Genomic DNA, 25,566 nt, shown 5'->3' on the forward strand with positions numbered 1-25,566 from the left:
ATACAGCTACCCCTATATACTGTATTATTACTGTCCCCTCCTACATACAGCTACCCCTATATACTGTATTATTACTGTCCCCTCCTACACATAGCTACCCCTATATACTGTATTACTGTTCCCTCCTACATACAGCTACCCCTATATACTGTATTATTAATGTCCCCCCAACATACAGCTACCCCTATATACTGTATTATTACTGTCCCCTCCTACATACAGCTACCCCTATATACTGTATTATTACTGTCCCCTCCTACATACAGCTACCCCTATATACTGTATTATTACTGTTCCCTCCTACATACAGCTACCCCTATATACTGTATTATTACTGTCCCCTCCTACATACAGCTACCCCTACATACTGTATTATTACTGTCCCCTCCAACATACAGCTACCCCTACATACTGTATTATTACTGTCCCCTCCTACATACAGCTACCCCTATATACTGTATTATTACTGTTCCCTCCTACATACAGCTACCCCTATATACTGTATTATTAATGTCCCCCCAACATACAGCTACCCCTATATACTGTATTATTAATGTCCCCCCCAACATACAACTACCCCTATATACTGTATTATTAATGTCCCCATCATACATACAGCTACCCCTATATAATGTATTATTAATGTCCCCATCATACAACTACCCCTATATACTGTATTATTAATGCTCCCCTCCAACATACAACTACCCCTATATACTGTATTATTAATGTCCCCATCATACAACTACCCCTATATACTGTATTATTAATGTCCCCCCCAACATACAACTACCCCTATATACTGTATTATTAATGTCCCCCCCAACATACAACTACCCCTATATACTGTATTATTAATGTCCCCATCATACATACAACTACCCCTATATACTGTATTATTACTGTCCCCCCCAACATACATACAGCTACCCCTATATACTGTATTATTACTGTCCCCTCCTACATACAGCTACCCCTATATACTGTATTATTACTGTCCCCTCCTACATACAGCTACCCCTATATACTGTATTATTACTGTCCCCTCCTACATACAGCTACCCCTATATACTGTATTATTACTGTCCCCTCCTACATACAGCTACTCCTATATACTGTATTATTACTGCCCCCTCCTACATACAGCTACCCCTATATACTGTATTATTACTGCCCCCTCCTACATACAGCTACCCCTATATACTGTATTATTAATGCTCCCCTCCAACATACAGCTACCCCTATATACTGTATTATTACTGTCCCCTCCTACATACAGCTACCCCTATATACTGTATTATTACTGCCCCCTCCTACATACAGCTACCCCTATATAATGTATTATTAATGCTCCCCTCCTACATACAGCTACCCCTATATACTGTATTATTACTGTCCCCTCCTACATACAGCTACCCCTATATACTGTATTATTACTGCCCCCTCCTACATACATCTACCCCTATATACTGTATTATTACTGCCCCCTCCTACATACATCTACCCCTATATACTGTATTATTACTGTCCCCTCCTACATACAGCTACCCCTATATACTGTATTATTACTGTCCCCTCCTACATACAGCTACCCCTATATACTGTATTATTACTGTCCCCTCCAACATACAGCTACCCCTATATACTGTATTATTACTGTCCCCTCCAACATACAGCTACCCCTATATACTGTATTATTACTGTTCCCTCCTACATACAGCTACCCCTATATACTGTATTATTAATGTCCCCATCATACAACTACCCCTATATACTGTATTATTACTGTCCCCCCCAACATACAACTACCCCTATATAATGTATTATTACTGTCCCCCCCAACATACAACTACCCCTATATAATGTATTATTACTGTCCCCCCCAACATACAACTACCCCTATATAATGTATTATTACTGTCCCCTCCAACATACAACGTCAACTACCCCTATATAATGTATTATTACTGTCCCCTCCAACATGCAGCTACTCCTATATAATGTATTATTACTGTCCCCTCCAACATACAGCTACCCCTATATACTGTATTATTACTGTCCCCTCCTACATACAGCTACCCCTATATACTGTATTACTAGATAAATGATTACTATAATCTGACTACTTGCACTGGGTAACACTTTATAGGTTTGATAAAGCAGAGTACTACCAGCAGTATCCAGCACCACAGCAGACAGACCAGCTAACTGCTCTACTACAAGAGCAGGAGGGACCCCAACTCCGTGCATTATACTGTGTTCATCCCCTACCACCTGCGGCTCTCCATCCAAGTCTATACATAGAGAGTGCTGGGACTTGTAGTTCTACAACAGCTGGCTGGAGCCCCCCTGGCTGCCTACTTCAACACTTCAGCTCCCACCAACACAAACACTTTGGGAATTCAGTCACCGCCAACAAAAGATTTTGTTCCTCGACCCCCGTTCTACAACTAATCACAACAGAAGGTGAATCCACCACCGATACAGCCGCACACTTGTGTCAATTATAACATATATAATCTTTATCTCATATCACAAGACAATAGAAGACAGGACCAGCGGTGGCTGAGTGGAGGGGACCCTGCCCCACACATTGCAGAAGACAATCAACGTGATCAGTGCCAACAACAAGAGGCCCATCATGCAGTGTGATTGGATGAAGCAGCCTTCACCTTTCTTGGGCACATTTACATTATTTATATCTGCTGAGATATAAGAGGACTTACACATTATATGCAGGCCGTTCAGGTAGTAAACAAACACATATTTATATATTTCTACGCACACCCTCATCATCGGGTTGTTTTGAAGGACGAGGATGGAATTGTTACTGCTGCACTTTAGCAGAGTGATGGAATCGGGGTGAGTTGGGGGCTCCGGGCGATGAAGTACATGGTGTTGGATTCTGCTACTGTGAAAATGGTAAAACACCACAAGAGGTTTTCTGCTCATCAATCTGTTACATTTTATCACATTTAACTTGGTAATAACATATTAATGTAATGTCTATAGATGAACGGTGTATATACCTCCCCCCATGACTACGGCCCACTAACTGGTGGGGCTGGATCCACACCGCAGAGGGACAGTCCTGTGTCTGCTCCTACTACATGGCAGGGGCTCTGCTAACACTTCAGGACCCCCACCCTTCTCCAGGTCATTCTTCTTATGTATCGAGCCCTCGGAGCCCTAACAGCGCTTGTTTTCCTCATCTCAAGTGACAATTTTACTAACTGTGGATTTGCAATGTGTTTTAACAGGGCAATCTGGAAAACATGCTCAGTGCCCAGATAGTCCCCAATCACATGAGGCTACTTTATGTGACACTTATGTTACATGGCTCAGAGTGCACCTACAAACACCCCCTCTCCTCCCTCCCACAGGAGTGTAACTGAAACATGGCACAAGACCCCCCCCCCCCCCCCCCCCCCGTTCTCCAGACCTCCACGGTGCATAGAACGCAGGTCCTGCCCCTCTCCTCCTCCCACGTAAACAAGTCCTCTCCTCCTTTTATTTTAGTGAAATAATTCTGTCTCCACCAGTGCAAACAAACCCTCTGTAGACCTCACCCCACTGAGGGGGAGGGGTGGGGGGGGGGGGGGGGGTGTAATCCCATACACTGTGACATGTGTAGAAAGGGTGACTTCTGTCAAGCAGCCCCTCCGTGACCTTTTACAGATTCACAGAAACCTTGTAACACTCAGGTTCTCTTACCCAATACAAGAAATGTCACACCCAGCAATGAGAGTACTGTCCTACACAAAGAGGGCAACGTTATCAGACATAGGACGACGGTGTACGACACAGTCCTGCAATAAAGCCATGGTTTTATTTCTCTATACAACAACGTACACACACTTCTCTCCTGCCCGCTGCGCACATTGTGACAAAGGAATTGTGGGACTACACGTAATAAGGCATATACTTTAATAATAATGATGATAACGCTGAACAAGATGTGAGGAGATAGATGAACGGTGTATATACCTCCGACGCTCAGACATGAGTCACACTTCATCATAGTAACCACGTGTTCCAATGTGCTTTAATGTGTACCATCCCCTCTATACAACGGAGGCAGCCATGTCATGAAGATCCCCTAAGAACATTGCACCTCATACCTCAGTGATATCATTGGTTCTTTGTCAATTGATTAGGCTGCCTCTCTCCCCCCCATCAGGAAATGGCTGCCTCCGTTGGGCCTTGACCACTGGTACATTTCAAGAAAACCGGGCCTCAATGTTAAAGAAATGTTCCAGGCCAGGGTGTGATAACGTGGCATTTGTAACGCCGGAACATAGCGCGAGGCCGCCATATCCATCAGTGATAACTGACCATTGTATCTCAGAATGGACAGGAGACCCCCTCAGTTTGGGGTGTTTCTATAGAATAGGCAGAAATTGGGGTGAGTTATCTGCAGAATAGACTGGATAATCCCACCTCTAACACCAGTCTGCGGGAGGCCATCTCCGCTAACGTACAGCAGGACATTCAATATGGCTTAAGTGTGTCTTGTATTGTACCTTCAACACCCAAAGGCATGAAACATTATTGCAAAAACGTTTTCCTCCTCCTCCCCCCCCCCGAATAAAATAAAAAAAAAATAAAAAAAAAAAGTCAAGAAAAACCATGCTAACAATTTAGTTTCAAGGTAAGAGGAAAATGTCTTAAAGACCCCTACAAAATTATGATAAATACATTAATTATTTGAAAAAAAAAATTCAAATATGGCTCTAAAAACATGGACAGCGATCTATGAGGAGCAATATCACCATTTACCTGTAACGCCCGGAAGCAAATACTACAGAAACTGCTAGTAGCGTTACAATTTTATCAGTTTTTTAATAAAACAATTTGAGGCTGTATCAAAATTTGTTTAAAAAATATGAGTGATTGCTTGAATCCTTGCCTTCCCGGGACAGCACCAGTATGTGTAGAATGGAGGAACGGTGTGTTCTATATATTTATATATATATATTATGTGTGTGTGTGTGTGTGTGGTTGGGGCAGAGGGCGCAGGTGGAAGAGATCACGGAAATCCCTCCAGAATCACTACATAAAAATATTGCATCTTTACAGAAAATAACTGCATGCCGTGTTTCAGAAAGGAGGATGGAGCCCAAACAGGGGAGTTGGTATTGTTACCTTAGGACCAGGCCAGGACTATGATAGGACAGGCTGAAGATTCACAGAACCTCCTCTATACCTGCACAGAGGGCCAGTCCTGGGGTGTAGTTCAAGAACAGCTTAAACCAGAGGCAGGAAACCTGTACTAGAACTATAAGTCCCAGCATACCCTGCTAGCCTGAGACTTGTAGTTCTACAGATCACCTAAACCTGCTCTAAATACTTCACTTCATACAGGTTTTGGATGGACAGACTGCAGCCCAAACTACAGATCACTGATCGTTAGGAGCGATGATCAAAGAGGGTATAAGATTGAGAGCAGAGATAAGAGACCGGATGAGGGGCCGGGGGTTCTCCCCCCCCCAGAGTCAGATCACATTACACTTTTTGAAACACAGCATGAAGTTATTTTGAAGTAAAGTTCATTGTCCTTAATACATTATACCAAAAAACACAAAAAACAGTGGATTAAAACTTAAAAACTCAGCAAGTTTTTCTGACCGTTTCAATTTTAGGATATCCTTTTTCTCTCTTTGTTACGCTCTGTAGCTAGACACACGTGGATAAAAGTAAAACAACATAAAATACAATTAGTGTTAAAGGCAAACAGCAGAGAACCAAAAGGCCACCCCAGTGTGTGATGGAGACCAGTCCCTTCCTCTGGTCTGTAGTGTCTTCACCTGTAATCCGGATGTGGACGCACATTTGTATCAACACAAATCTGAAAATGATAGCGGTCCTGTGCCTTCCACAACCGGTGAAGGAGCAGGGCATTAAGGAGGTTCTAGAAAACGTTTCCAGGTCTTTGATTCTTTGCTTATAACAGCAGAGTTTTCTGTCGCTTTGACAGTAGATTGCAGGCTAGCACGCCCGATCCTCCCCTCACGTAGGACATTGTTCATTAAGGGGGTACGTAAGGGGGTGGTGACCGGTAAGGGGTCATGTTCTTGGGGCGTGAGCCTTTACCCTCCATGGGTGCAGTGAAAGGAGGGGGTGGTTGATAAGGGGGGGCATTAGGGTCCTCATCCCTAAGTGGTGTGTATTCCCCCAAGGTGTCTTGGTTGAGGGGCATCGTCTCTGTCATGTTCTGGTTGGGATACTCCGGAGGCGGAAGGGGAGCTTTCTCCTCCTTAAGAATCAATGGCATGCTGGATGAAGGAGGTGGCTTCGAGTCATCCAGTTCATCAGCAAATATTATAGGAACCCCTTTCTTTATAAACGTGGCCTGGTCCTCTATGGTCAGCTTGCCTTTTCTCTTTTTACGGTAGCAAATCATAGCTATGATACCGGCAATCAATAAAATGGCAGCCACCACGACCGCGGGGATCACAGTGTGAAGATAGACGTCATCCTCGCTGCTCTTCTCTGGATTTCTGTCAGCAGCTAGAGTCGGGGCAACGGCAGTGACTAGAGGTTCTTCCTCCAGAACAGGAACTGTGAATAATCTCTGCATATGTTGGCAGCTCCCAGTAAGGGAGATGGAGACATTCTCCAGTTTAAACTCTGGCTCCATAGCAGAGATGAAATGTGGTCTTGTTCTCCGACGATCGTCATAGATCTTTTTCCCTATTACTTCTATCTGCTCCTTAGGACACTGGTCTACAGGCAAAGTGTTGTTGGTCCACTCCACAACGATGGAACCCTTCGTGATATTCTGCAGAGTAATGGAGCTGCTATTCCGATCACCAAATGCAAAAGACAGTTTCTTTACCAATTGGATTTTTTTGTTAATATCATTGACCACAGAGTTATGGTCACCCTGGAACCTGGCATTGAATTTAACAGGTGACTGTTCCTTGAGGAACAAGTTGCGCACTTGGATTTCAAAAGCATCTACTGCAGTAAGACCACCTTTGTCGGTGGCTTTCAGGTAGTACTCGTGGTCTCCCACGTGGCTATGATCCGGCATGCCATACATAACTTGACTGGTACTGTTGAGGATCACCCACGTTTTATCTCGAAGACTTGCATTCTTTCTGGGCTCCAGTGTAAGTCTTAGATTATCCGTCGTGCCATCTTCCCGATCATAAAATGTGTCAGGTGGGATTTTAACTTCAAAATAGGTCCCCACCCATGCAACAACTTTATCCACGTGATTTTTAAGTTCAGGTCCAGTGTTAAATATTCGTGGAATTCCAGTCGTTGAGCTGTGTGTGCGGCTTGGTGAAGTGGAATCTATTTTTGTTGGTGGTGTTTTGGTATCAAGCTTGGGTTTGGGGGTCTTTGGTCTTCTGGCTTTCTTGGTTGTGGTGGTGGAAGAATCTGTGGCTGCAGTTGTAGCCGGCTTCATGGTAGTTACCCTCGGCCTTTTTGCTGTAGCAGATGGGGGCGTTACCACAGCCGTAGGCTCTACGTATGAAGGTCTAGACATAGTTGGACGAATAGGACCAGGAAAGACGCTGGTTGTTTCCACTTTGGTTGGATGGATTGGGCCAAGAGTTGGTGTGTGCACAATAGGTCCTCTGGTTCTTATGGTGATCGTGGGTTTCCCCGGCAGAGGCACAGGCTCACGGACTGGGGGAGCCGTTGTATCAGTGGGAGGAGCGATCGCTGGTGAAGTTGGAGTTGGAACAATTCTTATAGGTGGCTCGTGGACAGCCGTGGTGGGTGGTCCAATAGCTGTAACTGGGGTCGGAGTAGTGTAAATTTGCCTTCGTATCCTTTTAGGTATGTGAGGTTTCTTGTTAGCAATGTGCCACCCTACAACAGGATACCCCAGCCGGGCAGACATTGTGCCTTCTTTAGCGGGAACTTCCACAGAACGGATGTTTGGAACGCTGTTCTGATCCATCGAGCAGCCAACTTTCCATGACAGCAAAGCCCCATTTTCAACAACTTTCTTGGCATTTCCAGGCCCAGCCATGAAAGCAGACATATCAAAGAGTCTGTTATTAACAACCGGGACCAATTTCATTTGAAATAGTTCCACCTCTGAGAAGTCCCTCATTCTCTTCAGTAGGTCCACAGTCTGCTTCGGGCTCATTTTTGTCAAGTCGGCATCCAAGATGACTGTAAGAATTGTAATGGGCCCATCAGTACCACACAGAAAAGGTGTCACATCATTGGTCTCTGGCCCACCCAACCGGATAGACTGCGGCTCACTGTGGTCCTCCGGATGAACTTCAATGGAGAAGACATCTGTAGCTTGTGGTGTAGAAGTTCCATTAGGTGCCACCAGAAAGGTGGTCACCGAGATGTCATACACTCCTTTATCAGCGTCAAGGGGAAGACCTTCCAGGACATTATCCTCCCAGTGGAGCCAAGACGGCAAAGTGTCCTTCCCAACTTCTGTGACCTGAGAAAGACAAAACACAGATTTAGTAAAGAGAAAACAAATGAGAACGTTCTGCTATGTTACTGTGGAGAGAGCGAGGCCATGTTGTGGTCTGAACAATACCCAGCCTATTTATTCATTAGGCTTTGGTGCATCACAGGCTAGATGCCGATTAGTGGATCAGTCACAAATGTCACTCACATCATGCGGACAACATCTATAAAACACTATACATGTAAAGGGACAGGCTCTATAGCAGCTAATTTATCTGGTACAATCAAATACCAATAGAAATACCTTAAAACCATGAAATACTATTGCCCCTAGAACAGCATTGTACAAACATTACTCTAAGGTCTCATACCAGCGCAGCAAAGTTACAGATAAGTTTCTTCCACTATCTACAACAGACGATTTGATAGATCTCTCCCAGACTATATAATATTTAGGCGCTGAAGACGGGTATAAAGTGGAGCCAATTTGTTCCTACACGTAGCAAAGCCTGGTGTCCAGATGGAGCAGAATAGTGATGTCTGATGAACTGATATTAGCCTCAGTTGTACAACAGGATATAAGTGGAATGTCACACATACGCTACATATTGAATATTACATTTCAGGCTCTGTGCTCAGTCACATTATACCATAGATCATATATCACAGGCATCCTGCTGATTACATGGGCGGCTGGACTGCACATTATCCGCTCTAACATTTGGGGGAGATGTCAGAAGAGGGCACCACATGGTTAGATTGTACTATACGGGGTAAGGACAAGTCCGCACCATTGTGATCCATCGCTATTGCCAGTGTCCTTACAGATATACAGCTCAGAGTTTTACATTCTCTCTTGAGAAATAGAATCTGTTCATCCAGGTCTGGATATAGAGACTCTGCAGTTACTGAATTACCACAAGTAAAACTGGCAGCAGATGTAACGTAGAAGGATCGTGTGGAAAGTCTGACCAGCACGCTATAATAAGTACGGGTCTCACTGAGAGCAGGGCCCGGCTTCCACCCAATAAGAGCCAGCGATTGATGGGAAACCACCAACAAATAGGACGACCATGAAGCTGAAATGTTATTACAAATACTGATTAGTGTAATTGAAGGTAATTATGGTAAAACGCCTCCCGATTGTGGGCACAAGTGTGGGACAATGTTACACAAGCGACTGTAGGATGTACTTCTGGGAAGATTGTGCAGGACTATAAGATGGGGACAAGTGATCAATAATAAGGTTTCATCCCTCTCATTTCACCACTAGGACAAGATGGTTCAATGTCACCTATGTATATATCATTTATCCATCCTGCCAAATTCAGTGAGGTGTATCCATGTATAAAATAGTGTCTCTCAGTAATCCCCCCAAACACGGGGCCCCTACACTCAGGTCTGACCAGTTCTAGAGAGCGGCTTCATACTTTCCAAACAAGTCGTGTGTATTTTTAGCAGCCAGCTCAGGCAGAGCCTGACACCACTCCAGCAATGTGAGAGAGTGCGGTATATTTAGTGTACATACAAGGCTGACCTTTCCAGCATCACACCACTCGTCCTCACTTACAGTACAACTATGGACGGGATTCCTCAGCTCAGGTTACCCCAATCCTTAACCCTCACACAACTGGAATTCTTTATTGTGAAGGAGAATTTATCTTTTCCTAATTTACCATGAAAAAGTGCTGGTTGTAGGCTCCTCTAGCTGATCGAGAGAGGTTCCGGCAATATAAATAGCCTCCAGATTCCCCAGACTTATTTATCCTTATTATGAACTTCCCCAAATTGTGCTGTAAATCTACAGCAAGACAATGTTTGGAAGAGAAAGGCGACGCTTCACCGGAATATAAGCTTGGAACCTAAATATTTGGCAACATTTACAGCAGCTGAGGGACAATTACCAACCAACACAGCGTCTCGTCACCCACAATGGGCGTTACTGGGAGATCTACAATTACCTAACTAGGTACAGAAAGGCGTGAGGAGTGTCTGCTTCTGAGCCGTAGGAAGTTTCAGCACAGAGATCTGCAGAGCAACGACCAACCAGGGTCTGTCAGTGATCTGACACTGGTTGAAATCCAGAAGCGATTAACCCATCATGGCCCCTTAATAGTGTCCTAGGAGCACTTTGATGTCTCCACCCAAGCTGCAGACAAACCATCCGCCTTCTGAGTAAGTCTTTCATGTAGGAGCCTTTGTTGTGAAGTCTAGAATATCAAGCAGTCATTCATCCCTAACAAGGTGACCTCGGAATAAAAGCGCCCTCTTCCCACAACTACAGCTCTGGATTAACCCGTTCATGGGGCACAATGGTGCGGGCAATTTGCTAGATGTAAGGGGCGCAGGCTGTGTTATTATTTCACAGCCGAAATGTAAATATCTGGCGATACAATAACTCCCCCTTCCAAACGCCTCGTCTCTCTGAGAAGCCGCTTCCACACTAATGATAGGACCCCTAACAATCTCTGTATGCAGGAGACAAAGCCACTTACATCTACTTACAAATTACAACAAACGTTATCGGGGGTTGTTGAAGCCACATCCAGATCCTAGTTATTGGCTTTATTGTATATATACATCCTCATCCGAACAAGAGGAATGCCACGTTATCCTGGGGAGTTATATAGACACACTCTTCCCAACTACAGAGACTGATCGGCGGATAAGAAGCTGCGCTCTGCAGACCCCAAGGTCAGCTGCGTGTAGGGAGGAAGGAAATGGTGACAGGAGCGGCCGCTAGGTAACCCACCAACCTGAGGGCAGCCCATAAAGTGACCCTCAATAATCCAACGCTCATTACATTCCCAGCAGCATCAGACAATGACAGATCAGATGAGCGCCAGTCAGCGAGATGGCACAATGGGCGCACTGGCAGAAGCGCCACCCTGCATACAACCAGCCTCGGAGAGGACTCTGGGTCTATTTACCACAATGTGTCAGCTTGTTAATGTAAATGGTCCTATAATCATATAACCACAACCAGCAGTCCAACTGATCACTTTAATAATTCATAATCATTTTATTTATGTAGCACTTTCTCCTAATAGGACTGCGGCCGTCTATCTTCATTTCATATTGATGACATTACAGATTTCATTTGCACGGATTGCCCCAGTCTCACAATCACAACAATGCAGCTTTCTCTAGCTTCCAGCAAGGAGTTAAATGACCTCTACAAGACAGGGGCACAAAGAGGGAGGGGGTGGGGGAATAGGGATATTGGCTACCGAGAGCCACATTCCAACACCCAATACATTTACAATACTAGTAATTAGGGGAGATTGCTGGGGGTTTATGGTCTTGTAACAGCTGCAAACCCTCCTCAGACTTTGCTGGGTCTGGGAGACTATTCCACAGCAGCTGTGATGCCCATATCTCATGTTTAACCGACTGACGTACACACAGCAGTCCTGCACATCTACCTGCTGCGGCCCCATCCCGTGCAACGTAAGAGGACTGACTTATGTGCGTTCCCTGAACACACCACTATATACGCTGGACTTTAAAGGGATTCCTGGAAACCCATTGAAAGAGCAACCTGTCATTAACCTGTTCTCTCCCAACCAGCTACGTCACAGCAGAGAGATGCTGGGTGGGAGGTGACCCGTTTAGAGATCCAGATGTTCACCCTCATTAAACATCCAAATGGTGGGGTACGTTAGGGCAGTCGGCCCACAACTACATAAACCAGGTAACGGGCGGAGGCCACACTCTGGGACGTCAGGTCAACTAGATCCAAAGCAAACTGCAATGACCGTCACCAAACTTCATTTTCAAGATGACAAAACGATGTAATAAACCACACAAAACAAAAACAAAGATTTCTAGTCCGTTTTTCCCCTCACAAGCTATGGAAGACGTAGAGCACGGACGGCAAGAAGGATAAATTATAAAACTAAAAACCACAAAACAAAAAATAAAATTAAAATGAAACAAAAGCAGCAACAAGTGTCCCTTGTACCCCAGCAGACGGTGCTCTCACCTGGATGGATTCTCCGCCAGAGGGAAGAAGATGGCTGGGGATAGTAATCCGGAAAACTCTGCCAACCATAGCGGAGGAGTCTGGGATCCCGGTCATCGGTGCCACCGTTTCTCTAATGTCCGGGAAGAGAGAATGCATGGAGGCTTCTAGCTGATTCTCCCAGGCTTGGCCAACGTCTACAGGATCACTGGACCAGACCGACCAAGCGGAGGCGACCAAGAGCAGCGCCACATAAGTCCCCCAGGACTCCATTCCTGGCGTTTTCACCATGGCAGCGACGGACAATATACAGAGAGCCGGCTCCGTGTCTAACTGGACACTATGTTCTCATCACGGACATCCTACGGAGGAACAGAACACACTGCATTTAGTTATCTCCTTTATGAACATTATAGGGGACAACAAACAGGCAGGAAAACATCACGTCTTGGAGATATAACACAATAATAATGATCTCTAGAACTGTGAGCAATTGGCTTTAATTTCCTTCAGTAGAATCATCAGAAATTAAGGTCAAGTCGCTTCTGCCAATGTAAACTCATGTGATACAGCGAGTTCCTCACCATGTGGGAGAAATCCATTGTACGTCAGCGCGGACTGTGCTATAGGGCGTCTAACCAATGACTAAATGTTATATTCTGGGTTTAGCAAAAATAACAACGCTGATGAACTACAAACACCAGATCTAGGGAAATAGAGGGTTATTTTATCATGTATCATATCATAGCGCTCTACAGAGAATAATCATTGCATCCAGCCAGTCTTATTGTCACGTGTGCATGGAGGCAGGTAATGATTCCGTGTGTGGAGGTGACGGGGACTTAACATGGCGATAGAAGCAGCTGGGTCTCAGGGGGCAGAGCAGATAAAGTTTAGAAAACACAACGTGACAGACAGAGGAGAATCAGGAGACGGCCGTGCGGTGACGCCATGTCTCCAGGTACAGGACTGTAACCATAGTACGAGCGACAGAGGAGACTCAGAAGAGAGGGCCGTGCGGTGACGCCATGTCTGCAGGTACAGGACTGTAACCATAGTACGAGCGACAGAGGAGAATCAGGAGAGAGGGCCGTTCGGTGACGCCATGTCTCAGGACTGTGACTATAGAATGAGACACCCCGAACCTGCTGCAATGTGGACCTGTGCTGCCTGGACCATTCCCTGAGACAAGGGACTGTAGGTGGCCGGGAGCGGTATAGGAATATTTAGGACCCAGTTACACCAACGTGTCCACCGTGTGTGTGTGTGTGTGTGTGTGTGTGTGTGTCGCAGATACACAATGTCTATACACCAGGAGGTCTGTGTGACTACATTCTTCCATGACATCCATAACTGCTTTCACGGGGGCAATTATAGTATTACATGGGAGCTAATTATATGCACACATAAAACAGAGGCAGAATTAGGAAACTTAACTCTATCCAAGCAAAGAAACAGACTTCCATGAAACAAAGGAAGGAGACGAGACGTATGTGTGGGATAAAGCACAATATACGCAGGTAGGTGCTATAAGTTACTATACACCACAGCTAGAGATCTTATAACCTACAGCAGAACGACAGCAACATCCAGGCCCACAGCGCAGTGTCCACGTACAGACACGGCCGCTCTGCGTACATACAATTAGCTGCACAGCTCTGTAATCGAGGAATCAGTGGGAAGATCGCTGGAATCAATACTGTGTTTATTTGCAAACACCACCAAGCTGTTCAGCATTCCCTCCATCATGGGACTTACAGTCCCCCCCACAACTAAAGATGTATAAACCAGATTTACTACTGCCGAGTATGGACAAAGGTAACAACATTACACTGCATGAATATTCTGTAATACAGCGTTTATTCTTGTCCATCAGGAAGCGCAAGGAACCCCATAGACTGTATGCTGTGATCGGGGCCTTATTACCCAGTATGTTTTATTACTGTGTCTGTAATAATTGTGAAGTACTATGGAATACGCTGGCGCTCTATAAATAAACGGCGACGTCCGCCGGCAGCGCTTATGGTCTCAGTTCTCCCTAAACGCTGCACCCAATCCTCACATTGGATATTACAAGATACCACAACCTGCCGCCTGTGACTATCACCCCTGGAGCATGGTCTGTGGGGGACGCCTGTGCCAGCCGCATCCTCACAATACTCAGACGTTACGTGTCATTTCCTCAGACGAGAGATCTGCTGAAACGTGGGATCTTCTGGATTCTCACACTGCCCTGAATGTAAACACTCTGCAGAATAATCTATATTAAACTTCACTGAGAAGGTCGGCACAGAAGGCGCCTCTGTAAATACCAGAGCGGGAGATTAGACGCTAACGGAGAAAAAGGAGCCACCAATCTGCCTGGATTAAGAACACAATTATCATATATACACATATATATCCATACTGCTAGAGTAAGTTATCAGGGAACATACAGAGAGTTGCAAAATCCTTCTACACCATTTATTCACAAGGAGCAGAAGAGGTACCTTTATGTTGTATGTACCAGATCCTGGAACTCACACAGGAGGCTGCTCTTTATGAGATCAGTGATTGTAAAGCAGATATTACGGTCATCATCCTGTCCTCACTAACACATCACTCATCTCCTGATATACTCTGTGCTGCTGGAGGACCCTGCTCCTTCCACTATATAACTGTCTGTGGCTTCCTGCTGCCTCCATCCCCTCCTCACATCATGTCACTGCCCCTGTCACATGCAGCCCTGTCCTCACTAACACATCACTCATCTCCTGATATACTCTCTGCTGCTGGAGGACCCTGCTCCTTCCACTATATAACTCTCAGTCTGTGATTCCTAGGAAGTCGACACCATCAGTAAATATTTAGACCATAACTGATCCCTCCTGGATTTTGTCTAAGACTAAATCACAGATTATATCAAGCACAGTAAAACCTACAGTGTTCGGGTCCTATGGAATAATGAAGATGTTACAGATACAAGTTTAATATTCTGGCTGTCCCATCATCTACATGTACAGCGTGTCAGGATGTGGGCATATGCTGAATAATAAACTGTGATAATAACACATTAAACTATAACAATATCTATTCGTTGGATTAGACTATAATTGCTCTTTACACGTGTTTGGAGGGAACAGCGAAATCTACGCTGCCTGCAATCAGCATGCGGAACATGTAACCATCTGCAGCCTTCACTCCGCACACTGCAGGACAGCCAACAGCATGTGGGCGATAGGGCCAGGGCGGTACACCTGTCAAACCGTAACGCAGGTGTCCTAAGGCGAGCTCATGGAGGACAGAAACCTCCCGTGAACCCCCCCCCCCACCACCACCAGGGGACTGCGGCACGAGGGCCAGACCCCCCCCCCCCCTACCAGGGCACCGCGGCACAAGGGCCAGACCCCCCCCCTACCAGGGCACCGCGGCACAAGGGCCAGACCCCCCCCCCTACCAGGGCACCGCGGCACAAGGGCAGACCCCCCCCCCCCTACCAGGGCACCGCGGCACAAGGGCCAGACCCCCCCCCCCCCTACCAGGGCACCGCGGCACAAGGGCCAGACCCCCCCCCCCTACCAGGGCACCGCGGCACAAGGGCCAGACACCCCCCCCCCTACCAGGGCTCTGCAGCCTGAGGGCCAGACCACGCCCCCACCAGGGCACCGCAGCCTGAGGGTGTTCTCCCGCTGTCACAGCGCCAGTAGAGAGAATTCAGCAATCACAATCTAGAAGCAGTTTCCGCTCATTTCCAAATTGCTGTTTGTTCCGTATTCTCCTCCACTCAGGACACAGAACAGATGCTGCTTTATACAATCTGTCTGGTAAGAACCATTTTCCAGAGCAAAGAATCTGAGTCTACAGGAAAAAAATGTTTATTAATTCACTGAAGAGTCCTCAACAGTATGTGGATTAAAGGGCAAAGCGCCCGCAGCCAGCAACACTCACGTTTCAATAGCGAATTGAAGTAGTGCTATTTATAAAGTAGGGGTCATCTTACCACGCCCGTGCTACCGAGCTATTTAGGGAGCATTTGCCAACTAAAACAATTGTGCGATCTCCACCAATATGATCTGTGTTGTCCACACAACTGGCCGGAGACTCCGCCTATCGCGTTCATTCGTCTTGTTCACTTTACATTCACGGTAAAACCCTGCTCAGTGCGCACCAATGACACTGAACTTACACCTTCTGATGCGTAATATTCTGGCAACTCACGGTGTAAGACATCAGCTTACAGGTACTCACTTTACCCAGTTATAAAGCTACAAAAGAGATGGCGCATACGGGGGGGGGGGGGGGGGGGGGGGGCACAAACAGAAAGACCCCTCCAACATACCACAACACTGAACATGGCATCGCAGACGTCGATCTACAAATAAACATCATATTCATGAACGCAGGACCTTGGTATGAAGAACGCTGGCACACAGCGAGTGCCTGCAGGGTGCCCGTGTGTAAGCAGATCAGTGGTAACACATTAGTGGCTGCAGGATGCCCGTGTGTAAGCAGATCAGTGGTAACACATTAGTGGCTGCAGGATGCCCGTGTGTAAGCAGATCAGTGGTAACACATTAGTGGCTGCAGGGTGCCCGTGTGTAAGCAGATCAGTGGTAACACATTAGTGGCTGCAGGGTGCCCGTGTGTAAGCAGATCAGTGGTAACACATTAATGGCTGCAGGGTGCCCGTGTGCAAGCAGATCAGTGGTAACACATTAATGGCTGCAGGGTGCCCGTGTGCAAGCAGATCAGTGGTAACACATTAATGGCTGCAGGATGCCCATGTGCAAGCAGATCAGTGGTAACACATTAGTGGCTGCAGGGTGCCCGTGTGTAAGCAGATCAGTGGTAACACATTAATGGCTGCAGGGTGCCCGTGTGCAAGCAGATCAGTGGTAACACATTAATGGCTGCAGGGTGCCCGTGTGCAAGCAGATCAGTGGTAACACATTAATGGCTGCAGGGTGCCCGTGTGTAAGCAGATCAGTGGTAACACATTAATGGCTGCAGGGTGCCCGTGTGTAAGCAGATCAGTGGTAACACATTAGTGGCTGCAGGGTGCCCGTGTGTAAGCAGATCAGTGGTAACACATTAGTGGCTGCAGGGTGCCCGTGTGTAAGCAGATCAGTGGTAACACATTAGTGGCTGCAGGGTGCCCGTGTGCAAGCAGATCAGTGGTAACACATTAGTGGCTGCAGGGTGCCCGTGTGTAAGCAGATCAGTGGTAACACATTAGTGGCTGCAGGGTGCCCGTGTGTAAGCAGATCAGTGGTAACACATTAATGGCTGCAGGATGCTTTCAGGAACATAGAACACCGATAACGGCACAATACACTATTTTTGGCATCTCAGTACAATGTTATTGTGGATTCTACACATTAACGTTTTTGAAAGAGGTCTGTAATACAGCAGCCAACAACTGGCCATGAACAGCTGGTAACAACTCTTAGTGCCTATAACATACGCAGAGTGTAATATGATGGTATAATCAGCCGGAGCGCTGTTCTCAGCTGTAATAAGAAGAGGTTTAAGTGATAAGAACTAGGCTTTATTATTGCAAGAAAAAGAAGCAATAAATGAGATTAAAATCAGCTGTTTCTTCCCATCCAACAAAATCAAAATCTCATTTCAACAGTATGACCTTGAATGTTATTGGCAAATAAGTGATATTACATAATGTGGATTTTTAGAACTCGCTTTTACAAAGTGCATGTAAGACCTTTAGTCTGAAGCCTGAAACTAATACACGGACACAATCTTGCAGAAATCCTGGCAGACCTGGGGTTAAATGATACACCAATATGGTGACCCTGGTCATAGAGGGTGAGATGGCTCTAAGGCAGAGATTCCAATAATGAACATATCGCATCATTATCAGCCAAGGGGACAAACGTCACCTGTGGTCCCAACAACGCTGGAAGTGATCTGCCAGTTGTGGGGGTAACATGGGGATTACCCCGGCCTCCTCCTTTATGGTGTGGCTGCACTAACTCAGCATTTTGGGTTTAATGTGAAGTCAGCCCTGAAGCAGCTTAGAGACGTATAAAGTACAGGTACATGGAGCACAGCGCAGGACATGTACAGCCAGAGGCACTGTCCTACTCTGGGGTCTGCACACTCCAACACTGGACTAAGCGGACGAGGGCAGCTGCTCAGGACCCACCCCCTGGAGAACCCAAATCTGTAGGAAAAGCTGTAATTATTGGCAATCACTTCTGTCCCGATCCTCGTTAATGGCCAGATGTAACATAAGGGGTGGGATATGTACGAGGCTGAACATACAGGGGGAGTACCACTAGGGGGCAGTGCCGGACAGCAGTCACAGGTATCCAGGCTGGTGGCTCCATGATCATCTCATGACCTACAGGTAATGTGTTCCTGCCTGTTCTATAAGACATTGCCTGGCCTGCTCTGGACCCCACGTGGAGCCACGCTCAGCCTGTCCGTGGACTCAGGCTCACACCACTTATCTTACGGGATAACGGTTACGCGGAATACGCAGGCTGCGCAGTGCTGAGACGCTATTGGCTGCACCATTACGGCCAGGGGAAACCTCAAGTTACTGATTGTATTGAAACAGGTCTGGAAAGAAATGACTACAATTAATTATAGAGCAATGTTCTGCTTTTCTCAAGACTCTGCACAAGAATAAACCAGCAATAAGCATCCAGTGGGTACGTTTCCCTGGACAGAGTTAAGGCCTCCATGTCACCAATGCCCATGTATGTGACAGCGCAACCCTCCCCTCCTCCGCCACCAGGACGGCGAATGTGCAACTTCACACAGCCAACTAGAGGTTAACAAGGCGCTGTGTGACCTTGGAGGAGGGTTACAGAACGGTGCAGCCAGCTCACTATTAGTGATTTACAGGGATGGTTAATGGGAGCATACTGGTCTGTAAGAACCAGAGTCAGAGCTGCCCGGATGGGACATTACACAGTCTGGAAGGACATATAGTCCGGCCGTGTCTGGGACAGGTTTCCATACGATCGGAGAACAGCCCATTGGAAGCACCATCAGCCCTGACGGTTTCCTTTATTCCTCTATCTGCGCCGTCCTCGGCTATAGGGAGCAACGCTCTGTGCGGTGGAGGAAGGGAGAGATGAGGGGGGACATTTGTGGCTGTCTGTATACAAACATAGAAATGTCTCACCAAATATAGAACTCACACAGTACATTCCTGCACACAATGCAGATAAACCTTCAGAGCCGTCAGCCTTTATATACCTAACCGTAGCCTCATCAGAGCCGCGCTGACAAGTGAGCAGACCAGGGCGCCGTAGTCCTGTGTGACATGGACGGAGCATAAAACACTTACCCATAAATCCTGTGTCTGCAGAGAGAACGGGGAGACAATCCGCAACTAACACGGAGAGTCACTAAGGGCCTGATTCATTAAGGATCTTAAATGAAGAAGATCCTTATTTCAGTCTCCTGGACAAAACCATGTTACACTGCAAGGGGTGCAAACTAGTTTTCTGTTTTGCACATAAGTTAAAGACCGACTGTTTTTTCATGTAGGACACAAATATCAACTTTAAATGTCAGTGTACAAATAAGCTATCAAGTATTTGTGTGTTACATGGAAAAACAGTATTTAACTTATGTGCAAAACAGAAAACTAATTGCACCCCCCCTGCATTGTAACATGGTTTTATCCATGTGACAAATAAGATACCTATTCATTTAAGATCCTTAATGAATCAGGCCCCAAGACCGCAGATCTCCGTTTCCCACACGGAGACAACAGGCGCAGAGGGAGCAGCAGTTGCACTAGTTATCCCTGTAAATACAAAGTTCAGCATAATGGTAAATTGCCTCAAGCAGGGGGGGGGGGGGGGGGGGGGGGGGGGGGGGGGACACAGCAGGTATCATAATATTAATAACGACTATCAGCTCTACCTGGCTCATACACTGAGAAACACAGCACAGCAATTATATTACAGGATCAGTACCTGGGTGTGCGAGGGACTTTACTGTAACAGACCCTCCGAATAGACGCCAGTGGTCTGCTGCTCGGCAGTCAGCTCTCACCACGCTAGAGGAGGATGAGCTCTATGGTCTGTCCTGCTTTACTCAGAAAACCATTCAGAAGTTGCTCATTGCATGCTGCCATTTTCCCCCACATACCAAAACACTGACTTGAATCAATAAACAGCCCAGTGACGATACACAGTCATACAGACATATACCACACACTGCCGGCCACTGTGGAAGGATATCGGCTGCAAGACTGTAAGAAGGTATATCTGTATCAGCCATTTATCAGTATGGCGAGATGACGCTTACTAGGGTTTGTTAGTAAGCATTGTTGATTTAAAAAATTTTCCCCCCAATTCCCGGTAAGACAGAGTGACACAAGTATAGAGGAGCTTTACACCATGTGTACACTAGGCAAGGAGTGTACTGCAAAATCTTTTCCTTCTCGGGGGTGGAATTTCTTGTGAAATTCACGTTACCCCATTATAGGCACCCCAACGATTTGTCCCCACATACAAAATCCACCCATCTTGCCCAAGTGTTATACAATTAACGAGTACGGCAAATTAAGGAACAGAGAGGATGACTGCATAGAAATACAAGAATATACTGTAAATACTCTCCTTCTAACAGCCGTGTGTACGGGTAACATACAAGTATACACACAATGTAACGGGTAACGTACAAGTATATACACACAATGTAACAAGTAAAGTACAAGTATATACACAATGTAACGGGTAACGTACAAGTATATACACAATGTAACTTGTTAGAAATATTCTCACCTGCTGCCATTATTAAAGCTCAGGGACCGGCCGATATATAGAACTGGACATAGATATACGATTCTTTCCCAGTAATAGAGGATTCACACAGCGGCCACTACAGCTGCATTAGACGTGTATACAGGACACTGACCAGCAAACCAGAATATAACACATTTACTCACAGCCCTTTTAATAAGGGAAACTTCATTTTTGGATATATTTAATCAACCCAGTGGTTACATAATTAGTGTTGACGTTTAGATTCTCCTGATTGTGAATTGAGTACAGCAGATCCAATAGATCAATCTACATATCAAGCAGGGTTGTAGCCCGAGGCGGAGGCCGGGCTCATTACTGAACATTCGCTTCCAAATCACTGGAGAAGTTTGTTTTCTCACCAACGATTACTACAGAGTAACAGCCAGTAACACAGGGATGTAGCGTACACAGTATTACAAGGATCCACTCCAGAGTCAGACACAGGAGTACAGGGGGGGTGTCAGGAATTAGAGGAATGTCTCCATTAGACATAACATTCCAGAGGAACGCCAGGCAGGTAGGGCAGGTACCTGGGCAGATAACTGCAGCAGATTAAATGCCTGTAATATCTGAATCACTGATCAAACATCTCCTGTGTAACAGACAGAGTCCAGCAGACACGTCAGGGCGACTTCATCCTGCACGGGACACATGATCCGTGTTACAGCTCCTGTTACTCTGCTCAATCATTACACAGTGACCACGGCCCAACTTCCACCTCCCTCCTGCAGACTTTACTTGCAGTCTCTGCAGAGTAATTATACAAGCGGCCGGGCAGGTGACACTTCACAGCGTTCCTGGTGGGTGAACCCGCAATAACTTAAATACAACTTGGCTCATTATAGCTTCGTGTTATCGCTGCACTATGGCGACTTCACAATACATGAACTACTACAGTCTACTACATTCCCTGATCCGGAGAGCTTGCACTCTCTACATACCCACCTCCTGCTAGATGGACCAGGCCTGAAACTAGCGCTGTGCTAAGCAGACAGAACAACCAGCTGCTATCCCCAAACTGTGACGTCCGCTGGACACCCACCCGCGTAGGAGGACAGCGCCTATAAGTGACATGGAGGCTCGCACTGCACCCAGGCCCCAAAGACGTCCTGAGGATTCATCCACTTGTACAACTAACCCCTGTGCTCAGTATGTGACAGTGAGCACAGAGATATAGCTGTATACAGTGATAGAGATATATATATTACACACACAGCCCCGTGCTCTCATTAGCCCAAGTGTAAGTAGTTTACATATACTCATAACACACACAATGGTATAATGAGGGGTGTGTGGAGCATTATACACATATTACAGAATACTGAGGGGTGTATGTATATAATATTGAACATTATATACATATTACAGTACAATGAGGGGTGTATGGATATAATATAGAGCATTATACACATATTACACTATAATGAGGGGCACAGACCATTATACACATATTACAGGACACTGAGGGGTGTATAGATATAATATAGACCATTATACACATTACAATAAGGGACACAGACCATTATACACATTACAGTACACTGAGGAGAGTATGGATATAATATAGACCATTATACACATATTACAGTACAATAAGGGACACAGACCATTATACACATATTACACTACACTAAGGGATGTATAGATATAATATAGAGCATTATACACATATTACAGTACACTGAGGGGAGTATGGATATATAGAGCATTATACACATTACACTACACTGAGGGGAGTATAGATATAATATAGAGCATTATACACATATTACACTACACTGAGGGGAGTATAGATATAATATAGAGCATTATACACATATTACACTACACTGAGGGGAGTATAGATATAATATAGAGCATTATACTATGAGGGGAGTATAGATACAATATAGAGCATTATACACATATGACACTACAATGAGGGGGAGTATAGATATAATATAGAGCATTATACACATATTACACTATAATGAGGGGAGTATAGATATAATATAGACCATTATACTATAATGAGGGGAGTATAGATATAATATAGAGCATTATACACATATTATACTATAATGAGGGGGAGTATAGATATAATACAGAGCATTATACACATATTACACTATAATGAGGGGGAGTATAGATACAATACAGAGCATTATACACATATTACACTATAATGAGGGGGAGTATAGATACAATATAGAGCATAATACACATATTACACTATAATGAGGGGAGTATAGATACAATATAGAGCATTATACACATATTACACTACACTGAGGGAAGTATAGATACAATATAGAGCATTATACACATTACACTATAATGAGGGGAGTATAGATACAATATAGAGCATTATACACATATTACACTATAATGAGGGGGAGTATAGATACAATATAGAGCATTATACACATATTACACTATAATGAGGGGAGTATAGATACAATATAGAGCATTATACACATATTACACTATAATGAGGGGAGTATAGATACAATATAGAGCATTATACACATATTACACTACACTGAGGGGAGTATAGATATAATATAGAGCATTATACACATATTACACTACACTGAGGGGAGTATAGATACAATATAGAGCATTATACACATATTACACTATCATGAGGGGTGTGTATATATATATATATATATATATATATATATATATATATATATATATATATATATAACATAGACCATTATAGGCCGATAAAGACCAGGACCAGCCCATTACACGGCCCCGCTACACAGCGGGTTTCCCCCCTCGTACTCACCGCTCTCCGTCTCCTCAGAGGCCGCTCAGTGTCCCAGGCCCCGTCACAGGCCGCCGCTCACTACACTCACTTCCCCTACTCTGTGTCCGCTCGCCCAGTCCTCCCCTCTCCGCTTGGTTCGCTCCGCCCCCGTGCCAACATCACTCCGCTCAGCTGCGAGGGCGACCAATCGGCGTGTTCCTACGTGATGTCCAGCAGGGCGGGGCCAGGCTGAGGCGCTGCCGCCTCTTCCCGGGGTCCGAGAGAGAGCCGGGTTTACTCTGTGTACGTGAGAGAGATGATAGGCACGGAACTGTGTACTAACTATACTGTGTATAACACCAAATATCATCACTATAGTGAGTATAACACCATATATCATCACTGTACTGTGTATAACACCAAATATCATCACTATAGTGAGTATAACACCATATATCATCACTGTACTGTGTATAACACCAAATATCATCACTATAGTGAGTATAACACCATATATCATCACTGTACTGTGTATAACACCAAATATCATCACTATAGTGAGTATAACACCATATATCATCACTGTACTGTGTATAACACCAAATATCATCACTGTACTGTGTATAACACCATATATCATCACTGTACTGTGTATAACACCAAATATCATCACTGTACTGTGTATAACACCAAATATCATCACTATAGTGAGTATAACACCATATATCATCACTGTACTGTGTATAACACCAAATATCATCACTATAGTGAGTATAACACCATATATCATCACTGTACTGTGTATAACACCAAATATCATCACTATAGTGAGTATAACACCATATATCATCACTGTACTGTGTATAACACCAAATATCATCACTATAGTGAGTATAACACCATATATCATCACTGTACTGTGTATAACACCAAATATCATCACTATAGTGAGTTTAACACCAAATATCATCACTATAGTGAGTATAACACCATATATCATCACTGTACTGTGTATAACACCAAATATCATCACTATAGTGAGTATAACACCATATATCATCACTATAGTGAGTATAACACCATATATCATCACTGTACTGTGTATAACACCAAATATCATCACTGTACTGTGTATAACACCAGATATCATCACTGTACTGTGTATAACACCATATATCATCACTGTACTGTGTATAACACCATATATCATCACTATACTGTGTATAACACCATATATCATCACTGTGCTCTGTATAACACCATATATCATCACTGTACTGTGTATAACACCATATATTATCACTATAGTGTGTATAACACCAATATCATCATTGTACTGTGCACAAAATCCAATACTCTCACTATGCTGTATATAACACCATGGACCTCCACTGTATTGTCTATAACACCATGCTGCATGCCACAAGAGGAGGTGAGTTGGAAACTGCAGAATGCTACGAAGAGAGTTTGGGAGAGTCTGGGAATGGTGCCACATGGAGGGGAGAGTCCGGGAATGGTGCGTGCCACAGGGAGAGGAGAGTCCGGGAATGGTGCGTGCCACATGGAGGGGAGAGTCCAGGAATGGTGCGTGCCACAGGGAGGGGAGAGTCTGGGAATGGTACGTGCCACAGGCAGAGGAGAGTCCGGGAATGGTGCCACAGGCAGAGGAGAGTCCGGGAATGGTGCGTGCCACAGGGAGGGGA

At 45.2% G+C, this 25,566-nt stretch overlaps 1 protein-coding gene and 1 long non-coding RNA gene across 4 annotated transcripts in view; one reads left to right on the forward strand and one right to left on the reverse strand.

Annotated features, from left to right (window-relative positions):
- Positions 1–3,910: 3,910 nt before the first annotated feature.
- The window catches only part of DAG1 (dystroglycan 1), a 98,716-nt gene continuing 77,060 nt past the window's right edge, over positions 3,911–25,566 (reverse strand). The window contains exons 1-3 of one of the 2 annotated variants that reach the window (XM_075183921.1): positions 23,903–24,010; positions 12,380–12,720; positions 3,911–8,422 (exon numbers count right to left, since the gene is read on the reverse strand). In XM_075183921.1, coding sequence (XP_075040022.1) covers positions 6,029–8,422; positions 12,380–12,649 — 2,664 coding nt within the window. In that variant the 5' untranslated portion in view covers positions 12,650–12,720; positions 23,903–24,010 and the 3' untranslated portion in view covers positions 3,911–6,028. Of the gene's footprint in view, positions 8,423–12,379; positions 12,721–23,902; positions 24,011–25,566 lie in introns of those variants that run through there. The other variant, XM_075183922.1, reaches the window with a different exon arrangement.
- Positions 24,141–25,566, forward strand: part of LOC142099942 (uncharacterized) — a 101,385-nt gene continuing 99,959 nt past the window's right edge. For both annotated transcript variants that reach the window (XR_012678639.1, XR_012678638.1), the window contains exon 1: positions 24,141–24,240. This is a non-coding gene — a long non-coding RNA (uncharacterized LOC142099942). The remainder of the gene's footprint in view (positions 24,241–25,566) is intronic.

Source organism: Mixophyes fleayi, chromosome 8, assembly GCF_038048845.1.
Source record: "Mixophyes fleayi isolate aMixFle1 chromosome 8, aMixFle1.hap1, whole genome shotgun sequence".
Classification (NCBI taxonomy): domain Eukaryota; kingdom Metazoa; phylum Chordata; class Amphibia; order Anura; family Limnodynastidae; genus Mixophyes; species Mixophyes fleayi.